At 40.8% G+C, this 25,643-nt stretch overlaps 1 protein-coding gene across 1 annotated transcript in view; it reads left to right on the plus strand.

The window, feature by feature from the left end:
• The window catches only part of LOC126262757 (dnaJ homolog subfamily C member 13), a 410,038-nt gene that overhangs the window by 359,101 nt on the left and 25,294 nt on the right, over window positions 1-25,643 (plus strand). The window contains exon 33 of the mRNA XM_049959568.1: window positions 11,902-12,087. Within this exon, the coding sequence (XP_049815525.1) occupies window positions 11,902-12,087 (186 nt within the window). The remainder of the gene's footprint in view (window positions 1-11,901; window positions 12,088-25,643) is intronic.

Consider the following 25,643-nt stretch of genomic DNA (forward strand, 5'->3'; position numbering starts at 1 on the left):
CTGGTATCCACAATAATTCCAGGCCTAGAGAGAGGAGCCAGATGAAGCATGTCTCACATGGAGCAGGGGCTGGAGCGCTATGTGCAAAGGGAAGCCATCTTCCCTAGGTGAGTAAACCACAAGGGAAAATCCTGGTCCTCCAGTTTGGGGGTTGGGCGTGGGGCTTTATAACCGCACCTTGTAAAATGAAATTGTTGCAGATACCACACATTGACTTGTTAAATAAACCGATGTAACTGGAGTTGATTTTATCAAATGAGCTAGGTGACACAAGAAATGCCTCTGAAAATCAATTATTTGCAGTCTCAGAAATTCCCTCCCAATTCACAGATAATTCCGCAATGTGTATCAACACATTTCCCTATATGAATTGTAAAGCTGCTCTCTGGTCTCACTTGCAAAAAAAATTCTAAGTTGCAATACGAACTGGACTCATGAAATGATAGAAGTCTGAACACTAACTCTATGCAGCCACTCCCCCATACATAACTTCTTTTAGCTTGCATGCTATTGGCTGCCGCTATCATCTCTTCCCTACCATGCAACTTGTCTTAAGGAGATGCGTTACATGACAGTTTGATACAATTTTTGGTCCAATTGGCCAACTCTTCATAAAAAGAAAATAACCAATTATTGATAATATAATGTAAATGGATAGATAAAAAATTTATTTGCCAAGTAGTGGCAGGGGAAAACACACACACACACACACACACACACACACACACACACACACACACACACACACACAAGGATTTAACTTCTACAAGCTTTTGGAGCCAGTGACTTTTGACAGAAGGCTTGAAGAGAAAGGAAGAGGGGTGAAGGGAAAGGAATGGAGAGATTCACGGAAAGGGGTACAGTTCCGAAAAGTCACCCAAAACCCCAGGTCAGGGGAGACTTATCGGACGGAATGAGAAGTAGAGAAGGAAGACTTCTGGGTGATTTTTCTGAACTGTACCCCTTTCCCTAAACTTCTCCAGTCCTTTTCCTTCACCCCTCTTCCTTCCCCTTGAACTCTCCTGCCGGGAAAAGGAGCCACAGGCTCTGAAAGCCTGTAAACGTTAAATTCTTTCATGTGTGTGTTCCCCTGCCGCTGCTTGTTGAGAAGATTTTTTTTATCTGTTGATTTACATTACTTCATAAAAAGTGTTTCATAATAAAAAATCCCCCAGGGGGCTCACCACTCTTTGGCGGGTTCATGCTTGGCTACCACGGGGCACCAGCCCTTGTAGCATTTTTTCCCTTCTGTGCTGCATTTCTATCCTCTTGCTATTCTTTTCCCCCTCCCTTTAGGAACATGTCTGGGGTATTATTGGGAACGTTCTGCACTCTGTCGCTGATGAGCGAACTGTCTCACCTTTGTTTTTCACTCCCTTTTCCTTCCTTGGTTTCCCTTCTCCTTTCATTCCTCCGCTTCAGCATTTGAGGTGCCTCTTCTTCTTCTTCTTCCTCCTCCCTGTGTGCTCCTGAAAGCTGGCCCATGCATCTGACACTTAACAGGTGACTGGGTAACGCGTAATTCCCAGCCCTGGGCCAACAGGTAGGGTTTGCATGTACCCCCTGGTACAGTACAGATCCAGGGAAGAGTGATTGCCTGAGCAATAACCTTCCCAAATTGCCGATTGGTCCCTCTTGTCAGGTGTTCAGGAGGTGTGACCTGAGGTGTGAACAATCACCTAAGGCGGGTGCGCCCCCTTGTGAAGGGGGCACCCAGTTGGAAGGAGCATGCCATCGGAGACGCTGGCAATCGTGGGATATTTCCTCGCAATGAGTCAATCGTCTTCCCATTCAGCATCTACAATACATATACATAATGAGGCTAATGATTCAAAGACCCTTCCCACTGCACCACAGTTCCTCCTGGTCTCTCATAGTGAAGTCGGTCAGTCCTTCACAGCGGAAAATCCGTTTATTATTCAGAAAGGTAAACGGATTTTCTGCTGTGAAGGACTGACTGACTTCAGTATGAGAGACCAGGAGGTCTTCCCCCATGAACCATGGACCTTGCCGTTGGTGGGGAGGCTTGCGTGCCTCAGCGATACAGATGGCCGTACCGCAGGTGCAACCACAACGAAGGGGTATCTGTTGAGAGGCCAGACAAACATGTGGTTCCTGAAGAGGGGCAGCAGCCTTTTCAGTAGTTGCAGGGGCAACAGTCTGGATGATTGACTGATCTGGCCTTGTAACATTAACCAAAACGGCCTTGCTGTGCTGGTACTGCGAACGGCTGAAAGCAAGGGGAAACTAAAGCCATAATTTTTCCCGAGGACATGCAACTTTACTGTATGATTAAATGATAATGGCGTCCTCTTGGGTAAAATATTCCAGAGGTAAAATAGTCCCCCATTCGGATCTCCGGGCGGGGACTACTCAAGAGGACGTCGTTATCAGGAGAAAGAAAACTGGCATTCTACGGATCGGAGCGTGGAATGTCAGATCCCTTAATCGGGCAGGTAGGTTAGAAAATTTAAAAAGGGAAATGGATAAGTTAAAGTTAGATATAGTGGGAATTAGTGAAGTTCGGTGGCAGGAGGAACAAGACTTTTGGTCAGGTGATTACAGGGTTATAAATACAAAATCAAATAGGGTTAATGCAGGAGTAGGTTTAATAATGAATAAAAAAATAGGAGTGCGGGTTAGCTACTACAAACAGCGTAGTGAACACAATATTGTGGCCAAGATAGACACAAAGCCCATGCCTACTACAGTAGTACAAGTTTATATGCCAACTAGCTCTGCAGATGATGAAGAAATTGATGAAATGTATGACGAGATAAAAGAAATTATTCAGGTAGTGAAGGGAGATGAAAATTTAATAGTCATGGGTGACTGGAATTCGTCAGTAGGAAAAGGGAGAGAAGGAAACATAGTAGGTGAATGTGAATTTGGGGGAAGAAATGAAAGAGGAAGCCGCCTTGTAGAATTTTGCACAGAGCATAACTTAATCATAGCTAACACTTGGTTCAAGAATCATAAAAGAAGGTTGTATACCTGGAAGAATCCTGGAGATACTAATAGGTATCAGCTAGATTATATAATGGTAAGACAGAGATTTAGGAACCAGGTTTTAAATTGTAAGACATTTTCAGGGGCAGATGTGGATTCTGACCACAATCTATTGGTTATGAACTGCAGATTGAAACTGAAGAAACTGCAAAAAGGTGGGAATTTAAGGAGATGGGACCTGGATAAACTGAAAGAACCAGAGGTTGTAGAGAGTTTCAGGGAGAGCATAAGGGAACAATTGACAGGAACGGGGGAAAGAAGTACAGTAGAAGAAGAATGGGTAGCTTTGAGGGATGAAGTAGTGAAGGCCAGCAGAGGATCAAGTAGCTAAAAAGACGAGGGCTAATAGAAATCCTTGGGTAACAGAAGAAATATTGAATTTAATTGATGAAAGGAGAAAATATAAAAATGCAGTAAATGAAGCAGGCAAAAGGGAATACAAAAGTCTCAAAAATGAGATCGACAGAAAGTGCAAAATGGCTAATCAGGGATGGCTAGAGGACAAATGTAAGGATGTAGAGGCTTGCCTCACTAGGGGTAAGGTAGATACTGCCTACAGGAAAATTAAAGAGACATTTGGAGAGAAGATAACCACTTGTATCAATATCAAGAGCTCAGATGGCAACCCAGTTCTAAGCAAAGAAGGGAAGGCAGAAAGGTGGAAGGAGTATATAGAGGGTTTATACAAGGGCGATGTACTTGAGGACAACAATATTATGGAAATGGAAGAGGATGTAGATGAAGATGCAATGGGAAATATGATACTGCGTGAAGAGTTTGACAGAGCACTGAAAGACCTGAGTCGAAACAAGGCCCCGGGAGTAGACAACATTCCATTGGAACTACTGATGGCCTTGGGAGAGCCAGTCATGACAAAACTCTACCATCTGGTGAGCAAGATGTATGAGACAGGCGAAATACCCTCAGACTTCAAGAAGAATATAATAATTCCAATACCAAAGAAAGCAGGTGTTGACAGATGTGAAAATTACCGAACTATCAGTTTAATAAGTCACAGCTGCAAAATACTAACGTGAATTCTTTACAGATGAATGGAAAAACTGGTAGAAGCGGACCTCGGGGAAGATCAGTTTGGATTCCGTAGAAATGTTGGAACACGTGAGGCAATACTAACCTTACGACTTATCTTAGAAGAAAGATTAAGAAATGGCAAACCTAGGTTTCTAGCATTTGTAGACTTAGAGAAAGCTTTTGACAACTTTAACTGGAATACTCTCTTTCAAATTCTGAGGGTGGCAGGGGTAAAATACAGGGAGCGAAAGGCTATTTACAGTTTGTACAGAAACCAGATGGCAGTTATAAGAGTCGAGGGGCATGAAAGGGAAGCAGTGGTTGGGAAAGGAGTGAGACAGGGTTGTAGCCTCTCCCCAATGTTATTCAATCTGTATATTGAGCAAGCAGTAAAGGAAACAAAAGAAAAATTCGGAATAGGTATTAAAATCCATGGAGAAGAAATAAAAACCTTGAGGTTCGCCGATGACATTGTAATTCTGTCAGAGACAGCAAAGGACTTGGAAGAGCAGTTGAACGGAATGGATGGTGTCTTGAAGGGAGGATATAAGATGAACATCAACAAAAGCAAAACGAGGATAATGGAACGTAGTCCAATTAAATCGGGTGATGCTGAGGGGATTACATTAGGAAATGAGACACTTAAAGTAGTAAAGGAGTTTTGCTATTTAGGGAGTAAAATAACTGATGATGGTCGAAGTAGAGAGGATATAAAATGTAGACTGGCAATGGCAAGGAAATCTTTTCTGAAGAAGAGAAATTTGTTAACATCGAGTATAGATGTAAGTGTCAGGAAGTCGTTTTTTGAGAGTATTTGTATGGAGTGTAGCCATGTATGGAAGTGAAACATGGACGATAACCAGTTTGGACAAGAAGAGAATAGAAGCTTTCGAAATGTGGTGCTACAGAAGAATGCTGAAGATAAGGTGGGTAGATCACGTAACTAATGAGGAGGTATTGAATAGGATTAGGGAGAAGAGAAGTTTGTGGCACAGCTTGACTAGAAGAAGGGATCGGTTGGTAGGACTTGTTTTGAGGCATCAAGGGATCACAAATTTAGCATTGGAGGGCAGCGTGGAGGGTAAAAATCGTAGAGGGAGACCAAGAGATGAATACACTAAGCAGATTCAGAAGGATGTAGGTTGCAGTAGGTACTGGGAGATGAAGAAGCTTGCACAGGATAGAGTAACATGGAGAGCTGCATCAAACCAGTCTCAGGACTGAAGACAACAACAACAACAACAACAACAACAACAACAACATTCAGAAAGGTGTAGATGCAATTGCTGGCCCTGTAAAATCCTGCTCTCATTTACAGAATGGCACTTTGATTTTGGAGACCACTTAAGATTCTCAAGCACAACTGCTGCTTGCTGCCTCACTTCTCCATGGTTACCGTGTTCGTGTCGAGGCCCACAGAACTTTAAATTCTTCCTGTGGTGTAATTTACACCAGGCTGTTCAACAATCTAACCAAGGCTGAAATCCATTCTTACCTCTCTGATCAGGGTGCCATTGCTATCCATCATGTAATGAAAAAGTTAGATTCCTCCTTTGTGCCCACCCACGTTGTCTTTTTCACCTTTGATAGAGTGGTGCTTCTGTCCAAGCTCAAAGCAGGCTATGGAATCATCACCTTCTGACCATACATTCTTAACCCGATGCGCTGTTACCAGTGTCATAGTTTCAACCACACTAGAATGTCTTGTTGACACCCAGCCACATGTCACCTGTGGTAGGGACCTGTACAAGGGCGATTGTCCACCTCCTCCTCCCCACTTTATCGACTGCAACAGTGGCCACTCTGCCTCCTCTCGAAGGCAAACAGTCTTCTACTTCGCCACCTTGAAGATCCTCTTCGATGGTGTTGCCACTTGGTGCCTTAGCCTGGCCAGCCTCGGTGTGCACCAACAACCGTTTTTCAGCGTTGGACTCCACAGACTGACCGCATAAGCAAGCTGATGCATCTGTGAAGCCCATGGAACAGAATCCTTCTGCTTCTGTGAACTGTAGTGGTGTCTCTTCCCCAGCTCTCTCTCGGCAGCTGCCAAGGTGACACCCCTACATCTCTTCATCCTCATGACTCTCCTCCAATGGAATGTTCATGGCCTTTGGTCCCACAAAGAGGATTTATGGCTGCTTTTAGCGTCACAGCATCCCCTTGTCCTCAGCCTTTAGGAAATGAAATAGTGCCCTCACAATCGCTTTGAGCTTTCACATTTTTTGCTGATTCATTTTGATATTCCCCCTGAAGTCAGCATTCCATCTCGTGGAGGCGCCATGCTGCTCATGTGGGATGACATTCATAGTCAGTCCACCTCCTGACTACCTATGTTCAAGCTGTTGCAGTTCACTTTTACCTTCCCCACCTGACTTTTTCCCTTCTGTACCATATACGTCCATCCATCATTTGCTGTCACCAGGGCAGACTTCCTTCAACTTATTGGGCAGCTACCTCCCCCATTTTTGCTACTCAGTGACCTTAATGCGCATCATCCCCTTTGGGGTTCTCCCAGGACCTATCAGAGAGGCGCCCTCTCGGCTGACCACCTTAACCAACTTAACCTCTTCTACCTTAACTCTGGAGCACCCACTTTCCTTTCCGGCTCCTCACACATTTATTCCCATGTGGACCTCTCCTTGTGCATTGCCCAGCTTGCCCCCTTGTCTTGAGTGGCCCATTCTTTCTGACACCTACTCGAGTGACAATTTCCCGTGTGCTATCCGTTTGCTAACTCCTACCCCATCTGCATGCATGCCTAAATGGCAGCTTCCTAAGGCTGACTGGCAGCGTTACTCCTTCCTGGCAACCTTTGAAGAATGAGATTTCCCCAGTTGTGATGACCATGTGAAATATCTCACAAATGTTATCCTTACTGCTGCAGAACGTTCCATCCCCCGCACTTCATCTTTACCATGTCGTGTACCAATCCCTTGGTGGACTTAGGCATGCCGCGATGCAATTCGTGCACGGAGATGTGCTCTCTGTGTTTTTAACCACCACCCTATGGAGGCAAACTGCATTCATTGTAAACAGATGTATGCAAAGTGTCATTGCATTCTTCGGGATATCAAAAGAGCTAGCTAGATTTCATTCACTAGTTCTTTTAACAGTTCCACACCTTCCTTTGTCATGTCGACCAACCTACTATGGCTCTCTGGAACCAAGATCCATTCCCCAATTTCTGGCCTGACAGTAGCTGACAATATCATTGTGGACCCTATTGCTATCTCAGACACCTTTTGTCACCATTTTGCGGAAGTTTCAAGCTCTTCCCACTATCACCCTGCCTTCCTCCATCAGAAACGAGTGGAGGACGCTTGGTTCCTCCATCAGAAACGAGTGGAGGACGCTTGGTCAATACCCTTCTCTTCTCCGAATCGTGAGTGCTACAATGCCGCATTTACTATGAGGGAACTAGATCACGCTCTCAGTTCATCCCAATCCTCCGCCCCAGGGCCAGATGCCGTCCACATTAAGATGTTGCAGCACCTTTATCTTGTGGGCAACGACTTTCTGCTTAAGACATACAACTGCATCTGGGCAGAGGACACATTTCCTGGACGCTGGTTTGAAGCCACAGTCATACCCATACCTAAGCCAGTAAGGACAAAAACCTTCCTTCTAGTTACCACCCCAACTATCTTACCAGCTGCGTTTGAAAGGTGATGGAACATAGGATTCGTGCCCGGCTGGTATGGTGGCTCGAGTCTCACCATTTACTAATGAATGCACAGTGTGGATTTTGAGTGCGGTGTTCTGCAATTGACCATCTTGTTACTTTGTCCACCCATGTCGTGAATGGTTTTCTGCGGAAGTCCGGGACTGTGGCCATGTTTTTAGATTTGGAGAAGGACCATGATGCCTGCTGGAGAACTGGTATCCTCTGTACACTTTACACGTGCGGCTCCCGTGGGCAAGTGCCCTGTTTTCTTTGAGCATCTTTACAAGATCAAGTTTTCAAGGTGGGTGTGGGTTCTGCCTTGTCAGACACCTTTATCCAGGAAAATGGTGTCCCTCAGGGTTCCATCCTGACCGTTGTCCTCTTCGCTATCACCATTAACCCTATAATGGCCTGCCTCTCGCCGGGCATCTCCAGCTCCCTTTTTGTTGACGATTTTGCCATCTATTGTAGTTCTCCCTAGACATGTCTCACTGAGTGGCATCTGTTTAGCGCTATCTTGATCGCCTTTACTCCTGGAGCATTGACAATGGCTTTCGCTTTTCCAATGACAAAACTGCATGTATGAATTTTTGGTGGCGCAAATGGTTTCTCTCTCCATCTTGGGCCTGTTGCCCTTCCATTCGTTGAAACTATGAAAGTCCTGGGGCTCATGCTCAATAGCCTCCCCTATATCTTACTTGGCAGCCCTCTGTATGCCGTCCCTCAATATCCTGTGTGTCATCAATGGTCCTTTCTGGGGTGCCGATAGAACCAACCTTCTCCATTTGTACTGGTCCCTTGTCTGTTCGAAACTCCACTATGGGTGCTTTGTTTGTGTGTCTGCACGCCCATCCCTCTTATGCTGTCTCAACACTATCCACTGTCATGGCATTTGTTCAGCCATGGGCGCCTTTTACGCCAGCCCGGTTAAAAGTCTGTATGCTGAAGCTGCTGAACTACCACTGTCCTACCGCTGTGCCTTTCTCCTCAGCAGGTGTGCATGCTATTTGTCTGTCATGCGTGGCTACCCCTCCTATGCCTCCTTCTTTGATAAATCCCTCGATCGTGAGTATGGGGCTCGTCCCTCTTCTCTATGACCTCCTGGAGTTCGCTTTCGGCTCTTCTTATGGCGGCTTCACTTCACACTACCTGCAAATTTCTCAGTGGGTGTGAACCCTTCACCACCTTGTCTTTGTAAACCGGCCCATGTTAACCTTGGCCTTCATTCACTTCCTAAGGACACTACTCCAACCTTGGTCTATTGCCTTCAGTTTCACAAACTTCACAAGGAACTTTGTGATAGTACCTTTGTGTACGCTGATGGATCTCGGACTGACCATGGGGTCAATTGTGCCTTCGTCATTGGCACCCGTGTCTTTTGATATCGGCTTCCGACACACTCCTAAGTATTTACAGCCAATCTCTTCACCCTGCATCACGCCACGGAAAGTACATCCAGTGACACAGGCTTTTCAGTTGTCCTCTGCTCAGACTTATTCAGTGCCCTCCAAAGTCTATGTGCGCTGAACACTGCCCATCGCTTAGTGCAGTGGGTCCAGAAAAACTGTCACTTGCTCACTCTTGGTGGAGCCAGCGTCATGTTTCTGTGGGTTCCTGGTCATGTCGGGCTGCCAGGAAACGAGGCAGCTGACACTGCTGCCAAGGCTGCAGTCCTCGTACCTCAGCCTGTGAGTACCTATATTCCTTCGGATGGTCTCTGTGTTGCTGTCTGTCAGGAGGTCAGGAGGTGGTGTCCCTTTGACATCGCCAATGGTCCTCCCTTCACGGGAATAAGCTTCGTCTTATTAAGACTCTCCCTGCGCATTGGACGACCTCCTGTCGGCCTTCCAGGTGGGAGGAGATTATTTTAATTCAGCTGCATATTGGGCACCGCCTTCTTAGCCATCGTCATTTGCTATGTGGCACTACCCCACCACTGTGTACATATTGCACCAAAATTTTAACTGTCCGCCACTTCCTGATGGACTGCCCTTTTTTTTTTTATTATTCATTTACGTTCCAGCTTGGGTTTGCTGTCTGATTTATCAGCCGTTTTAGCGAAGACGTGTGGGATGTCAACCCCGTTTTACTTTGTATCTGCCGTAGCAATATGGTGAAGGCCATTTAATTTTTAGTTTTGGACCTCCATTTCTGTATGGTGTCTTTTTTTAGCCCTTTTTCCACATGCGTGCTTTTAGCTATCTTCTCTTCTGTCAATTAGGAATAATGTATAGTCGTTTAACTCCTGTCTGTGTTCGTGTTCTCTAGCTCTGACTTGGGCACTTATGACCCCAGTTGTTTTTTGCACACTAAAACAAAACAAAACAATAATAAAAAATGATCTCAGATAGTAGAAGGGTGGAGAAAAATTGTCACAATATTTTAATCCTGGATAGCTGATGCCAGTAAAAACCAAAATTACTGATGTTGTGTAGGGGGACAACACATCATTTTTAAACTATTGAAACTTGGCGCCACAGACTCAGATTTGTCGTGAGATTGCCCTGTTTGCCATTTGCCATTTGTCGGTTGACGGGCAGCCCTATGGTTGTTGGTTCACACATACAATCGTCCCTCACCCCGTCACTGCCCCAATGTGAAAACAAACAAACACACACACACACACACACACACACACACACACACACACACACACACACACACACACACACACACGTCCATCAACCTCCTCGACTTACTGTGGCAAATTACCTTCACTTTTTGCAAGAAACTCTACCTGGCCTGCTGGAAGATGTTCCCCTGGACATACGTCTACGCATGTGGTTGCAGCATGATGATGGAGTGCCCGCACATAAGTCGTGCTGTGCGTGGATATTTAAATGAACTCTTCAGTGGCCAAGTAATTGGCAGAGGTGCTTGTAGGAATTAATGGATCGCATTCAACATGCTGCCAATCACATCAGGGCAATGCAAGGGATCTTTGAAATATTTTGGCAAAACACCGTTTGATGTTACCAAGCTTGTGTTGCATCAGTGTGTCCCCAGTTTGAGCACCTGCTTTAAGTAAACAATGTCCTGGCTACAAAAAGGGCCCTTTTCAGGGCTGACACAATTTGTAAGAGACTTTCTCTATGCGAACTAACAGCTATTGATGATGGGTTTGTTCCGGTATGTCTTACCAGGAAACAACAGTGGATGTGTCGGGACCCTGGCAGATTTGTGCCCAGCCCCCCGCAGTAGAAGGCTGGTGCGCTACCACCGAGCGTGCAGGCCACCTTGGATACATGGCGATCTCTGGCAGGCAAAGTATTCTTGGTCATGCATTGTCCAGAGCATCCGGCAACAGGGCAATCCCGCAACCAATCGGTGTGCGTGGCACCATGTATCTGTAGTTTAAAAACTGTGTAATGTTGACGTGCACAACATTAACAATTTTGGCTCCTACTGGCATCAGGTATCCAGGGTTAAAATTTTGTGACCAGTTTTTCTCCACCCTGTATATTTAAAATGTGTAGCTTCTCATAAAATATTATGTTAACATGAACATACTAATTGACAACCTAAGATATAAGTAATCTGCACATTTTAAATATTAAGTAAGCATATGGAAGTTTTTAAATAATGTGATCTTGTTTAGCATGCTGTGGTGTGTGCATTAAATGTTCATTAAGTAAGATTTGGTGAAATTTCCACCTCAGTCACTTGTAATGAGAGTTCCATCAGTTCACCAGTGAAGCTGCATGTGTTTGGCTGAATTAACTTACCTGCCCCTGTACTTGCTTCAGCCATGAAGTATTTTTACTGCTCTAAACGGCATATTACAAAATATTTGGTACATTAGCTCCACTTCCAGCTTTCTTAACTGAAAATACCTTGGTCCCTTTTACACACAGACACATCCTGCCCTGCAATTATGGGTAAGGAACTGCCAGCAAATTTTTCCAAGCCAGTTTGTGAGCTAATGGCTTAAAATTTTTGCTCTTTATCTCTCTATATTCAGCATTCCTCACCAGAATTGCAGAAAACGTTGAAACCTACACTCAGGAATTCCCCAGTAAACATTTGGATGTTTATGAACGTCTGTTCAAGCTACTTGGATTATATCCTCCACACTGTAATTACAGATCCACTCAAACCAAAACACAGGTGTACATACTGCAACCTCTCATCATCTGAGTTATCACTTTGAAGCTAGGGAATATTCCATAACAAACATATTGCACATTAATTGACAGGTGGAACTGTTGGAGTTGGCAACAAGTGCTCTTGTGTGCCTGCTGCAAGCTCAGCCTGCCCTTGCGGATCATGTTCCTGCACTTGGGCACATACCGAGAATCTGCCACCAGATTGTGGCTCAACTCCAGCAGAGTGCCGTGCCACGAGCTGCCATTCGGATTCTGCACCAGCTCGCAACGAGTGAGGTATGTATGTGCATGTTATAACTTCACATATTACTGTACCTATATTGCTTCACTCTCAAATGTAAATTATTCTGGGAAGTCAGAAAGGCCTCCAAATTTGTATTTATTGAAACATTTACACAAAATACCAGTCCAGCACATATTTTCAACTTTCCCCATTGATTTTAATCAGGTTTGATGTTTGTGCTTAGGCCTTCAGACCTTGTTGGCAAAATCCCATCAGTTTCCGGACTACAAGAGTAAGAAGAAAAATTCTTGGTTTAGTAGAAAGATGGAGATTGTATCAATGATCTCATTTTCTTTATGTTGGCAGGGCTGGTTTAAGATTGAAGCAGCTGCTGTGGACGTCAAGTTGAAAGGGGTACCTGAGACTTCAAAGTCCATAGCTTGTTTCCAGGGTGTGTCGTAATTAATAGCAAAAAATGATCTGGGTGAAAGTATATGATAGAAGAAAAATACATTCCAGTAAACATGGGATTAGATTAGATTAGTAAATATGGGTCTGCAAGTGAGCCATTTGTGAGATAATTAAGAATGTATGATTATGAGCTGTCACTGACTTTTGTATCAAATATAAGCCTAATTGGTACAAATGTATTTAGACATGAAGGAATCACAGACACTGGGTGTGAGCAGGCACTGATTGAAATCAATGGAGAAAGTTGAAAATATGTACTGGACTGGTATTTGAACCAAGATCTCCTGCCTTGTAAAGATTACATTTCAAATACACCTGTATATCTTATAAACTAAAGTCCCCCCACCATGTATGTGGAGACTAATATCAGAAATACTGTAGGAATTTTGATACACTTCCAGTACTGTAGACTGATCCACAAGGAAGATATTTGTATATAATTTATAATTATAGTAATGATAGTTGTGTAGTGTGTCTATTGTTATTGATTCCATATTTAATAGGCATTTGGAGTACATATCATGGCTGATAGCAGTCACGAGATGGTCAGCTAGAGGAGTTGGTATCTGGCAGGAAAAGCAGTAAAGTATGTAGTTGCTGCTACTGATAGAGAATTGAAGCTTGGCCAGAATCGGTAAAGATATAGACATATTATTACTTGCAGCCCTCTACTGTGTTTTCTGCCTGTATAAAGGCTAACCTCTGTAGGGATTCTGATATGGTTTTTTCTAACATATAGATCGATTCACAAGGAATATTTGTGCATATAATTTATTACCGTTATGCCAGATGAGTTTTCCAGCTGTAAATGCCACATTCTACCCATGCAAAGCCAGGGCTGGTTGCTGGTTTCTACTAACTCGGATAGTATTTCGTACTGAAGTCAACGGCACATAAAATTAGTAGTTTATGGAACCATGTTCATGGGAATGTTTTTGCATGTATTAGCATATACTTTCACACACATCAGTTTCCACTGTTAATTGTGACCCCTCCCCCCATGCCCCATGTATATGTAATAATAAATTTCTTGTTCTAAGGTTATAGATACATAAATCGTGTCACGTGGCTCACAGCTTGTTTCCAATATTTGCATCTGACACAATATCAGTTTAAATTCATGCTGTCATCAGTAATCAAACCCAGGTGCACTGTGTGAACCTGACCATTTAGTTATGGAGGGGGATTAGAATTATGATATTTGTAGCACAAGTGAAACACTTCTGAAAGGATATTAATAGCCTCCAAATATTTTGACTGATAAAATACAACCGCTTTTCATAGCAAAATATGGAGCACTTTTTCAACCATCAGTGATGAGGGATAAGCTGTTTATGGACACATGGTAATGCACCACAGCCAGTTGTGTTGCTTCCCTCCTCTACTCCCCAATGTGTTATGTCCCAACATTGTGATAAGCAAAACTTGATTCCAGACCACAGTGTTCAATAGTTCTCATAGAATACCTTTGTCGCATGCAGTGCATTGTTCTGTGTCACTTGTGCAGCATTGCTGTGAAGTTACTCTATATTTTTACTGTATTCATAATGATGAACCAACTAACAAAAAAGTCTGAAAAAAGAAACTATGGTTGGTTGGTTGATTTGGGGGAGGGGACCAAACAGAAAGGTCATTGGTCCCATTGGATTGGCGAAGGATGGGGAAGGAAGTCGGCCATGCCCTTTCAAAGGAACCATCTTGGCATTTGCCTGAAGTGATTTAGGGATATCACGGAAAACCTATTTCAGGATGGCTGGATGCAGGTTTGAACCATTGTCGCCCCCCCCCCCCCCCCCCCCCCAAATTGCGAATTCAGTGCGCCAACTATTGTGCCACCTCGCTAGGTGAAGAAGCTGTCACATACTGTCAAAAAGAAAAGTGCAAGGAAAGAAGGAAAATGACTGATTTTTTTACATCATCTTGTTCAAGCAGAGAATAAGCTTGCAAGTGTGTTATTTTTCCAAATAGAAAGACTGGAACTTTAGTTGATGACCTCCCTACAGCTACAACTACCTCTTCAAGAACTGAACCATTGCTGATGCAGGTAAGAGATTATTTTTTAATAGTGTGTTTCAGGGTGTTCTGCCAAGTTGTTGTTTCGATTTTATGCACAATATTTTGATGACTAACCCAACCATCTTCTTCAGGTGCTGCTAGGTATGCACTGTATGGACTTCAACCTGTCTGGAAGCATATCAGTAATCAATTAGTTGTGCTGAGAGAACATGAGAGATCACACAACAGCTTATTTTATTTTCTTTCTTTCGGGTTTCTACAAAATGATGCATTTTATATGAAAAATTGAATTTTGTTTGTGTAATTCAGCAGATTGGTTTCTCAGCAAAGAAGTAAAAGTGATATGATCTTTAATAAATGAAGAATGGCAGTCATAAATGAATTTTTGAAGACCTTCTGTATCACTCTTACAAGACAGAATCTGCACAGTAGAAAAATGTTAAAGTGCATTTATCTATAAGAGGGCTGTCCAGAAGATCAGTTAACTTAAAAGGCATACACCTTGCTCTTATAAATCAATGTAATACTATAATTTCTGTGGGGCAGTGGTGCATTGTTTTGCTTGTCTGTGAGATCAGCAGTTCTTACATGTGACCCCTCTAATGTGCATTTTATCTTTGTGTTGCTTGTAAGTTCTGTGCTTCACCAAATGCCCTTGTATTTGTAACATTCATGAACAAAAGTTAATTTTGTACATTCAAAAGCTACATACAGTTATTTATGTGACTAAACCAAGAGGCCACATAATTGGTGACCCTGTCTAAGAACTTTCATGCTTCCACATGAACAGCATTTTCACATATGGCAGAAATATGCATTAACGCAATGAATTCCATTTGGAGCTTGCTCTCCTTTGTCAATTCTGAACACGAAACCTATGCAGGACCACAAAAATGACATTAGTAGTGCAATGCCCACATTTCACAACACCGTGAACATTTTTGCTGAGATGGAAGATGATGATAAATCAGACTTAAAGAGCGTCTCAGCTCAGATTAATAGCATTGGTTTGCAGCCATATGTAATTATGAGCTCTACAACTGAGCTGTGATCACAGTTTCGAGTAATGAGTGAGTAATGAGCTTTTCATCTGCTGGATCCAGCAGTTCATCCACAACATGCCTGCAATTAAAGGCCCTGCTATTTATATACAATGAACCACAAACTTCGTTTGTGATGATAGAGAACATATTTCGGCAACACCTAACCAATGACCATGAGAAATGTACTTTGGTGATAAGAAATTTGAATGAAAAAAAAAGGGCACAGTTTGATATTGAACATTTTAGTGCAACCACTGTTAAATTTCTCACTGTATGAAATCCACCAACTTCGTAATCAGACAACTAATATACCAGGAGAAATGTGATGACAAGCCCCTTTCCGAGTTCAGAGTTCTAGTGACATTTACACAAATTAGCAGAGTGCTCCATTTTTCAGATGATTTGTTGCAGTTCAGACATACGCCGAATAATAGTACCCCTTAGGGAAATGGCAGCAAGGGACAGGAATTGAGGGAGCAGGATACAACCAGCTGCAGACTGTAGTGTATGTTGGAATGAATGATGCCTGCCGTTTGGGCTCAGAGGTCATGCTTGGATCATTATTGTGACTGGCAGAGAAGGTTGAGAAGATGAGCCTTGTGCATGGAGTGTCAATGAATCACACAATTTGCAGCATTGTCACCAGAACTAATTGTGGGTCTGGTTCTGAGTTGAATAGAGGGACTGAACCAGAGACTTTGAAGGTTCTGCGAAAAGCTAAGCTACAGCTTCCTGGACTTGGGCCATAGTGTAGAGAACTGTAGGGTCCCCCCTCCCCAAGTAGGTCAGATATGCACTACACATCAGAGGCTGCTACCCAGTTACTGTACATGGGGTGCACACAAGGTTTTTTTAGATTGGTGACTCTCCATCCAACCCAGTCACCAATAGCTGTAAGAAAAACAGAAGTATCACTGTAAGATCGAAAGAAATGCCTCCCACTGGGGAGAATATTAAAATTCCAATGGTTAACTGCTGTAGCATTTTTCAACAAAATGTCATAGTTTGAAGCACTGTTTAAAAGCAGTGAAGCTCGCATACTACTGAGTATAGAACTGGCTGAAACCTGAAATTGATAGAAGTGAGGTTTTTATGGAAAATTTTAATATATATCGACAAGATAGCAAAATGGAAAATGGAGGTGGTGTATTTGTCGCAGTAGACAAGAAACTCAAATCCACTGAGGTAGAAACTCAAGCTGCATGTGAGATTGTTTGGGAAAAATGTATTGGATCTAGTGGCAACAAATACACCTGAGCTCTTAGAGGATGTCCACATCCAAACTGCTATCAGTGACCATGATGCAGTTGCAGCAATAGTGATCACTAAAGTACAAAGGACAACAACTGAACATATATGTTCAGTAAACTAGATAAAAAAATCAGTAGAGTCATATCTCGGTGAGGAACTTGAAACTTCAGCACAGGGCAGGAGCATGTAGAGGAGCTGTGCCTCAAGTTTAAAAGACTAGTTGACCATGCACTAGATATATGTACCAAGTACAACTGTTCATAATGGGAAGGAACCTCCATAGTGTACAGTCACGGTAAGAAACTTAGAAAGAAACAGAGGTTACTGCATAATAGGCTTAAAACAAAAAAATGTAGGGGCTACAAGTTGATGGAAGCTGAGTGAAACATGTTTGGCTTTCAAGAGAGCAATGTGTGATACCTTCAATGACTACCAAGCAGAATATTGTCAAATGATATTTCAGAAAACCCACAGAATTTCTGATCATGTGTAAAGGCTGTTAGTGGCACCAAAGTTACTGTTCAGTCCCTAGCAAATGAGACACAAAATGAAATTGAGGGCAGCAAAGCCAAATCTGAAATGCTTAACTGCTTAACTCCATTATCAAATATACCTTTAAAAAGGAAAAACCCAGGAGAATTAGCCCAATTTAATGCACATACCACTGAAAAGATCAGTGAAATAAGTATTAGTGTCAGTGGTGTTGAGAAATAGCTGCAATCATTAAAACTGAACAAAGCTCCACAGCCTAATGGAATCCTTATCAGATGCTATACTGAATTTACGGCTAAGTTAGCCCCTCTTCTGACTACAATCAATCATACATCCCTCAAACAAGAAACCATGCCCAATTCATGGGAAAAAGTGCAGGCCACACCTGTCTACAAGGATAGAACAAGTGATCCACAAAAACTACCATCCAGTCTCCTTGACATTGATTTATTGTGGAACCTTAGAACATATTCTGAGCTCAAATATAATGAGATATCCTAAAAAGATGACTTCCTCGGTGCCAACCAGCAAGGACTTCGAAAGTGTTGATCATGTGAAACTCAGCTTGCACTTTTTTCACATAACGTACTGAAAGCTTTGGAACAAGGCAGTTGCGTCGATGCAGTATTTCATGATTTCTGAAAAGTGTTTGACTCAGTTCCACATCTGGAGATGCTTGTAGTCAGAAGTACGATCTGATGGGGTCTCAAGTGAAATTTGTGATTGGATTGAGGACTTTTTGGTAGGGAGCATGTTGTCTTGGATGGTGAGTCATCATCAGATGTAGAACTAACTTTAAGTGTGCCTTAGGTAAGTGTGTTGGGACCCTTGCTTTCATGTTGTATATCAATGACTTCCATATAATAATAATAATAATAATAATAATAATAATAATAATAATAATACACATACAATGAAGAACAAAAAGGCTGTTGCAAAGGAGCATGAGGATGTAAAGAGCAACTGATAACAGATGCAGAGGTGACATATCAAGCTAAAACTAAACAAAGGTCACTACACTACGCATACACTGATTACCAAAAAGCTTTTGATAGTGTACCCCACTCATGGTTACTACAAATATTGGAAATATACAAAGTAGATCCTAAATTGATACAGTTTCTAAACATAGTAATGAAAAACTGGAAAACCACACTTAATATCCAAACAAATTCAAATAATATCATGTCACAGCCACTACAGATTAAGCATGGAATATACCAAGGAGACTCGTTAAGTCCTTTCTGGTTCTGCCTTGCTCTGAACCCGCTATCCAACATGCTAAATAATACAAATTATGGATACAATGTTACTGGAACATACCAACACAAAATAACACATTTGCTATACATGGATGGTCTAAAACTACTGGCAGCAACAAATCAACAACTCAACCAATTACTAAAGATAACAGAAGTATTCAGCAATGATATAAATATGGCTTTTGGAACAGACAAATGTAATAAAAATAGCATAGTCAAGGGAAAACACACTAAACAAGAAGGTTACATATTGGCTAACCACAGCGACTGCATAGAAGCGATGGAAAAAACAGATGCCTATAAATACCTAGGATACAGACAAAAAATAGGGATAGATAATACAAATATTAAAGAAGAACTAAAAGAAAAATATAGACAAAGACTAACAAAAATACTGAAAACAGAATTGACAGCAAGAAGCAAGACAAAAGCTATAAATACTTATGCTATACCAATATTGACGTACTCATTTGGAGTAGTGAAATGGAGTAACACAGACCTAGAAGAACTCAATAAACTTACACGTTCACAATGCCACAAATATAGAATACATCACATACATTCAGCAACAGAAAGATTCCCTTTAAACAGAAAGGAAGGAGGAAGGGGATTTATCGACATAAAAAACCTACATTATGGACAGGTAGACAATTTAAGAAAATTCTTTCTAGAACGAGCAGAAACTAGCAAAATACACAAAGCAATCACTCATATAAATAGATAGGCTACACCATTGCAATTTCATAACCACTTCTACAACCCTTAGGTCACATAACATCAACAGATATGAAGAAAGTAAATTGGAAAAAGAAAACACTACATGGCAAGCACCCGTATCATCTAACACAGCCACACATCGATCAAGATGCATCCAACACATGGCTAACAAAAGGCAATATATACAATGAGATGGAAGGATTCATGATTGCAATACATGATCAAACAATAAACACCAGATATTACAGCAAGCATATTATTAAAGATCCCAATAGCACAACCGATAAATGCAGACTTCGCAAACAACAAATAGAAACAGTAGATCACATAACAAGCAGATGTACAATACTAGCATATACAGAATACCCCAGAAGACATGACAGTGTAGCAAAAATAATACATCAACAACTTGCCGTACAACGTAAACTAATACAACAACACGTTCCCACATACAAGTATCCACCACAAAATGTACTGGAGAATGATGAATACAAATTATACTGGAACAGAACCATTACAACAGATAAAACAACACCACATAACAAACCTGACATCATACTCACCAAAAAAAGAAGAAATTAACACAACTAATTGAAATATCCATACTCAATACAACAAATATACAGAAGAAAACAAGAGAAAAAATTGAAAAATATATCCAACTGGCTGCGGAAGTCAAGGACATGTGGCATCAGGATAAAGTTAACATTATACCAATTATACTATCAACTACAGGAGTCATACCACACAATATCCACCAGTACATCAACACAATACAGCTACATCCAAACGTATATATACAACTACAAAAATCTATAATTATTGATATATGTTCAATTACCCGAAAGTTCCTAAATGCAATGTAACATATACCGTACAGTTAAAAAAGGAAGTCACACTTGATCAGGGTCCGCGTCACTTTCCATTTTTAACCAGACATAACATCTGAGACAGGAAAGAGAAAATAATAATAATAATAATAATAATAATAATAATAATAATAATAAAAGGTGACGAAAAGAACAAACCACTAATAGGGCTAACCCCCCTTTTAGTGTGATAACTTGGTTCAGGACAGAACTAAAGAAGCCTCAGACAAGCGCCGTCATGGTCGGGGACGACGCTTGAACCCTATGCCCGCCGACAATGGTAATGACACTGCTAGCCAACTGGAAAATGATTTATATCCAAATAAAGGTGTTTTGCAGGATATGCTTCCTGCAACCACCCTAGAAGGAAAACAAAGACAGAGGATGAGATGGTCAGATGAAGTTAATCGACACCTCATGTTCTGTTATTACCAAGCAACAAACCTAGGAACCAACACAACTGGATACAGATCACAAGTATAAACAACATTTATTACCAGATACCCGGAATTAAAATTTTTAACAGAACAACGACTAGCTGATCAGATCCGTGTAATATTAAAAAATAACAGGATACTCCAGTCAGAATTAGAAAACATCAAACAACAAGTACAACAAATACTGGAACAAAATAATGAGCAATTAGAAGAAGAAGAAAATACAGTAATGGACTCAAACATCACAGAGCAAACAAACAAAGAACAACACGCATCAATTAAACAATCAGAGGAAAACGAAATCTTAAGACAGCCACCAGAACAAGCACCAATAGAACACGAAGTGACACACATGTTAGATATAGAAGAAAAATTTCAGTTGACATATATAGAATACAAAGACACAACTACAGACATTAGACCATTCTTGCATAGACTGCCAAGTAACCCACAAGTCGAAACAACAATAAAAACTATCAACACAATCATACACAACAAAATAAATGAAAACACAACTATGGAAGAGTTACAACTACTGGTTTATATAGGAGCACTCACTACACTAAATATACACACTAGGCAGAGATCAGAATCAACCGACACACAGAAGAAACCCACAAAACCAGCATGGCAACACAGGGACAGATCAGAATAGAAAAACTGAGAAAAGAATCGGACAGCTAACACAATTTATAAGAAAAGAAATATCAGACAATAAACGAAAAAGGTGAGGTAAAATCTCAAAACAAGAAGCGATAGAGCAATTAGATGAAAAGAAGCAGAAATTACAAGCATTAGCCAAACGACTTAGAAGATACAAAAAAAGTGAAAATAGAAGGAAACAAACCCAAACATTCAACACAAACCAAAAGAAATTTTATCAGACAATAGATAACGCACACATTAAAATAGACAATCCACCAAACATAACAGACATGGAACACTTCTGGAGCAACATATGGTGAAACCCGGTACAACATAACAGGCATGCACGGTGGATACAAGCAGAAACAGACTCATACAAGATGATACCACAAATGCCTGAAGTGATAATTTTGCAACATGAAGTCACCCGAGCAATTAATTCTACGCACAATTGGAAAGCCCCTGGAAATGATAAAATAGCAAATTTCTGGCTAAAGAAGTTCACCTCAACACATTCACATCTAACTAAATTATTTAACAGTTACATTGCAGACCCATACATATTCCCTGATACACTTACACATGGAATAACTTATCTGAAACCTAAATATCAAGCAGACACAGCAAACCCAGCTAAATATCGCCCCATAACATGCCTACCAACAATCTACAAAATATTAACTTCAGTCATTACACAGAAATTAATGACACATACAACACAGAACAAAATTATAAATGAAGAACAAAAAGGCTGCTACAAAGGAGCACGAGGATGTAAAGAGCAGCTAATAATAGATGCAGAGGTGACATATCAAGCTAAAACTAAACAAAGATCACTGCACTACGCATACATTGATTACCAAAAAGCTTTTGATAGTGTACCCCACTCATGGTTACTACAGATATTGGAAATATACAATGTAGATCCTAAATTGATACAGTTTCTAAACATAGTAATGAAAAATTGGAAAACCACACTTAATATCCAAACAAATTCAAATAATATCACATCACAGCCAATACAGATTAAGTGTGGAAGATACCAAGGAGACTCATTAAGTCCTTTCTGGTTCTGCCTTGCTCTGAACCTACTATCCAACATGCTAAATAATACAAATTATGGATATAATATTACTGGAACATACCCACACAAAATCACACATTTTCTATACATGGATGATCTAAAACTACTGGCAGCAACCAATCAACAACTCAACCAATTACTAAAGATAACAGAAGTATTCAGCAATGATATAAATATGGCTTTTGGAACAGACAAATGTAATAAAAATAGCATAGTCAAGGGAAAACACACTAAACAAGAAGATTACATATTGAATAACCACAGTGACTCCATAGAAGCGATGGAAAAAACAGATGCCTATAAATACCTAGGATACAGACAAAAAATAGGGATAGATAATACAAATATTAAAGAAGAGCTAAAAGAAAAATATAGACAAAGACTAACAAAAATACTGAAAACAGAATTGACAGCAAGAAGCAAGACAAAAGCTATAAATACTTATGCTATACCAATATTGACGTACTCATTTGGAGTAGTGAAATGGAGTAACACAGACCTAGAAGAACTCAATACACTTACACGTTCACAATGCCACAAATATAGAATACATCACATACATTCAGCAACAGAAAGATTCACATTAAGCAGAAAGGAAGGAGGAAGGGGATTCATCGACATAAAAAACCTACATTATGGACAGGTAGACAATTTAAGAAAATTCTTTCTAGAACGAGCAGAAACTAGCAAAATACACAAAACAATCACTCATATAAATACATCGGCTACACCACTGCAATTTCATAACCACTTCTACAACCCTTTAGATCACATAACATCAACAGATACGAAGAAAGTAAATTGGAAGGGGAAGGCACTACATGGCAAGCACCCGTATCACCTAACACAGCCACACATCGATCAAGATGCATCCAACACATGGCTAAGAAAAGGCAATATATACAGTGAGACAGAAGGATTCATGATTGCAGTACAGGATCAAACAATAAACACCAGATATTACAGCAAGCATATTATTAAAGATCCCAATACCACAACAGATAAATGCAGACTTTGCAAACAACAAATAGAAACAGTAGATCACATCACAAGCGGATGTACAATACTAGCATATACAGAATACCCCAGAAGACATGACAATGTAGCAAAAAATAATACATCAGCAGCTTGCCTTACAACATAAACTTATAAAACAACACGTTCCCACATACAAGTATGCACCACAAAATGTACTGGAGAATGATGAATACAAATTATACTGGAACAGAACCATTATAACAGATAAAACACCACCACATAACAAACCTGACATCATACTCAACAATAAAAAGAAGAAATTAACACAACTAATCGAAATATCCATACCCAATACAACAAATATACAAAAGAAAACAGGAGAAAAAAGTGAAAAATACATCCATCTGGCTGAGGAAGTCAAGGACATGTGGCATCAGGATAAAGTTGACATTATACCAATTATACTATCAACTACAGGAGTCATACCACACAATATCCACCAGTACATCAATGCAATACAGCTACATCCAAACTTATATATACAACTACAGAAATCTGTAATTATTGATACATATTCAATTATCCGAAAGATTCTAAATGCAATGTAACATGTATCGTACAGTTAAAAGGAAGTGACGCTTGATCAAGGTCCGCGTCACTTTCCATTTTTAACCAGACTTAACGTCTGAGAAAGTAAAGAAATAATAATAATAATAATAATAATAATAATAATAATAATAATAATAACCTGAGACTTTTTGCAGGTGATGCAATTATCTGTAATGAAGTACTGTGTGAAAGAAGCTGCATAAATATTCAGTCATATCTTGATGATATTTCAAAGTGGTGCGAAGTTTGGCCGTCATCACATGATGTAAGGTGAAAATGGATCAGGTGAAAGCATTCTTCATGTACCTTACAGGCTCATGTAACATCAAAGTTGTCATAGTAGAAGCCCACACTCAGTAGTCAAATACAAGACTTACATTAGTACCACAGTATCATAGGTATTGCTGCAAACAGGCTCTGGAAAACATGACTCTTCCCATGTGACCGGCATTTACTTAGATACAGAGATTTTGCAGTACACTAGGAGTTTGACATATGAGATGCAAACAACAGAGTAAATGTGAGTCCATAATGGCATCCATCCAGCTTCCAAAATCAGCAAAACACATCAGGAGCCAGTAGCTCCAGTAAAATCAGCAGGACCTGAATTTGTCAAGTAACTAACGTCATCTCCATACAGGGAATGTTTGAAACAATGGATCAAGTCGACATCAGTCTGTTGTGAAAACCATTGCTAAACGATGCATATAATGTGAAACAAGTGAGTGGTCCTGTTGGGACTGGAACACTCCATTGGGATAGTGCTTCCTCATCACATTCGGCACCGTAGTATGTTTTGTGATACAGACCTATTGATCAGTAGAGACATGACCATAAATTCGATGAAGCACCCCCTGGTGAACTGCAGTCTCAGCATGAGACTATGATGCAACCAACATGAAAATGTTATGCCACTTACTGTGGGTCATAACGTCCTCCCTTGGCCTACAGAGAATCACTGTACTCGTTCACTGAGCTAAATATTGGCTCATTTGAAAAGATGACATAGTGCCTGTCATTTTCTACCTTCAATACAGGGGAAGGCCAGCTTATAAAATTTGTTATCATCAGAGTCTTCCTTTATTACCAATCCTTTGAGCTTTAATGCAAGCATTCTGTAAGTGTTTGTGAATGGTTTACAATCATCCAAGGAAATTGGTCTCATCCTTGAGTCTGACAGCATTTAAAAAAGACACATTCCATACAGCTATCAACTGACATGTTCTTTCGTGAGGCATTGACACCATTCCTAAGCCTGACCCTTTTAGCCACCACTTTATGCCTTTCTGGGCACAGTAAGGCTGATCGTGACATCTGGTTGCCACCACACACCCAATGACACCATCGTACTGGATGAATGCCAGGATGCTATCTCTCATGGCCTATGTATGGTGAGACATTCTGTCAGTAAATGACTATTTGTTATGTAGCCGTCTGCAGCATTGTGCTATTATGTTTGGCATAAGTCAACTGTATTTGTGTTAAGCTTGCAACACATCAGCAAAAAGTATAGTGTAAAAAAAGTATAGTATTGAGGAAACATTAACTCTAATTATTTCATCAGAATTACAGATTGTCAAACACTGCCATGCTGCTGCCATATAACCACACAGATTTGCTCTTCTTTGCTTGTTTGAAGCATAAGCAGCTCGGTGTTTCAAAAAGATAAAAGTAAGTTTTATAATGTTTATGCAGAGTGGCCAGAAACAGTCTGAAAAGCTTGTAAGCTTGTAAG

Source organism: Schistocerca nitens, chromosome 6, assembly GCF_023898315.1.
Source record: "Schistocerca nitens isolate TAMUIC-IGC-003100 chromosome 6, iqSchNite1.1, whole genome shotgun sequence".
NCBI lineage: Eukaryota > Metazoa > Arthropoda > Insecta > Orthoptera > Acrididae > Schistocerca > Schistocerca nitens.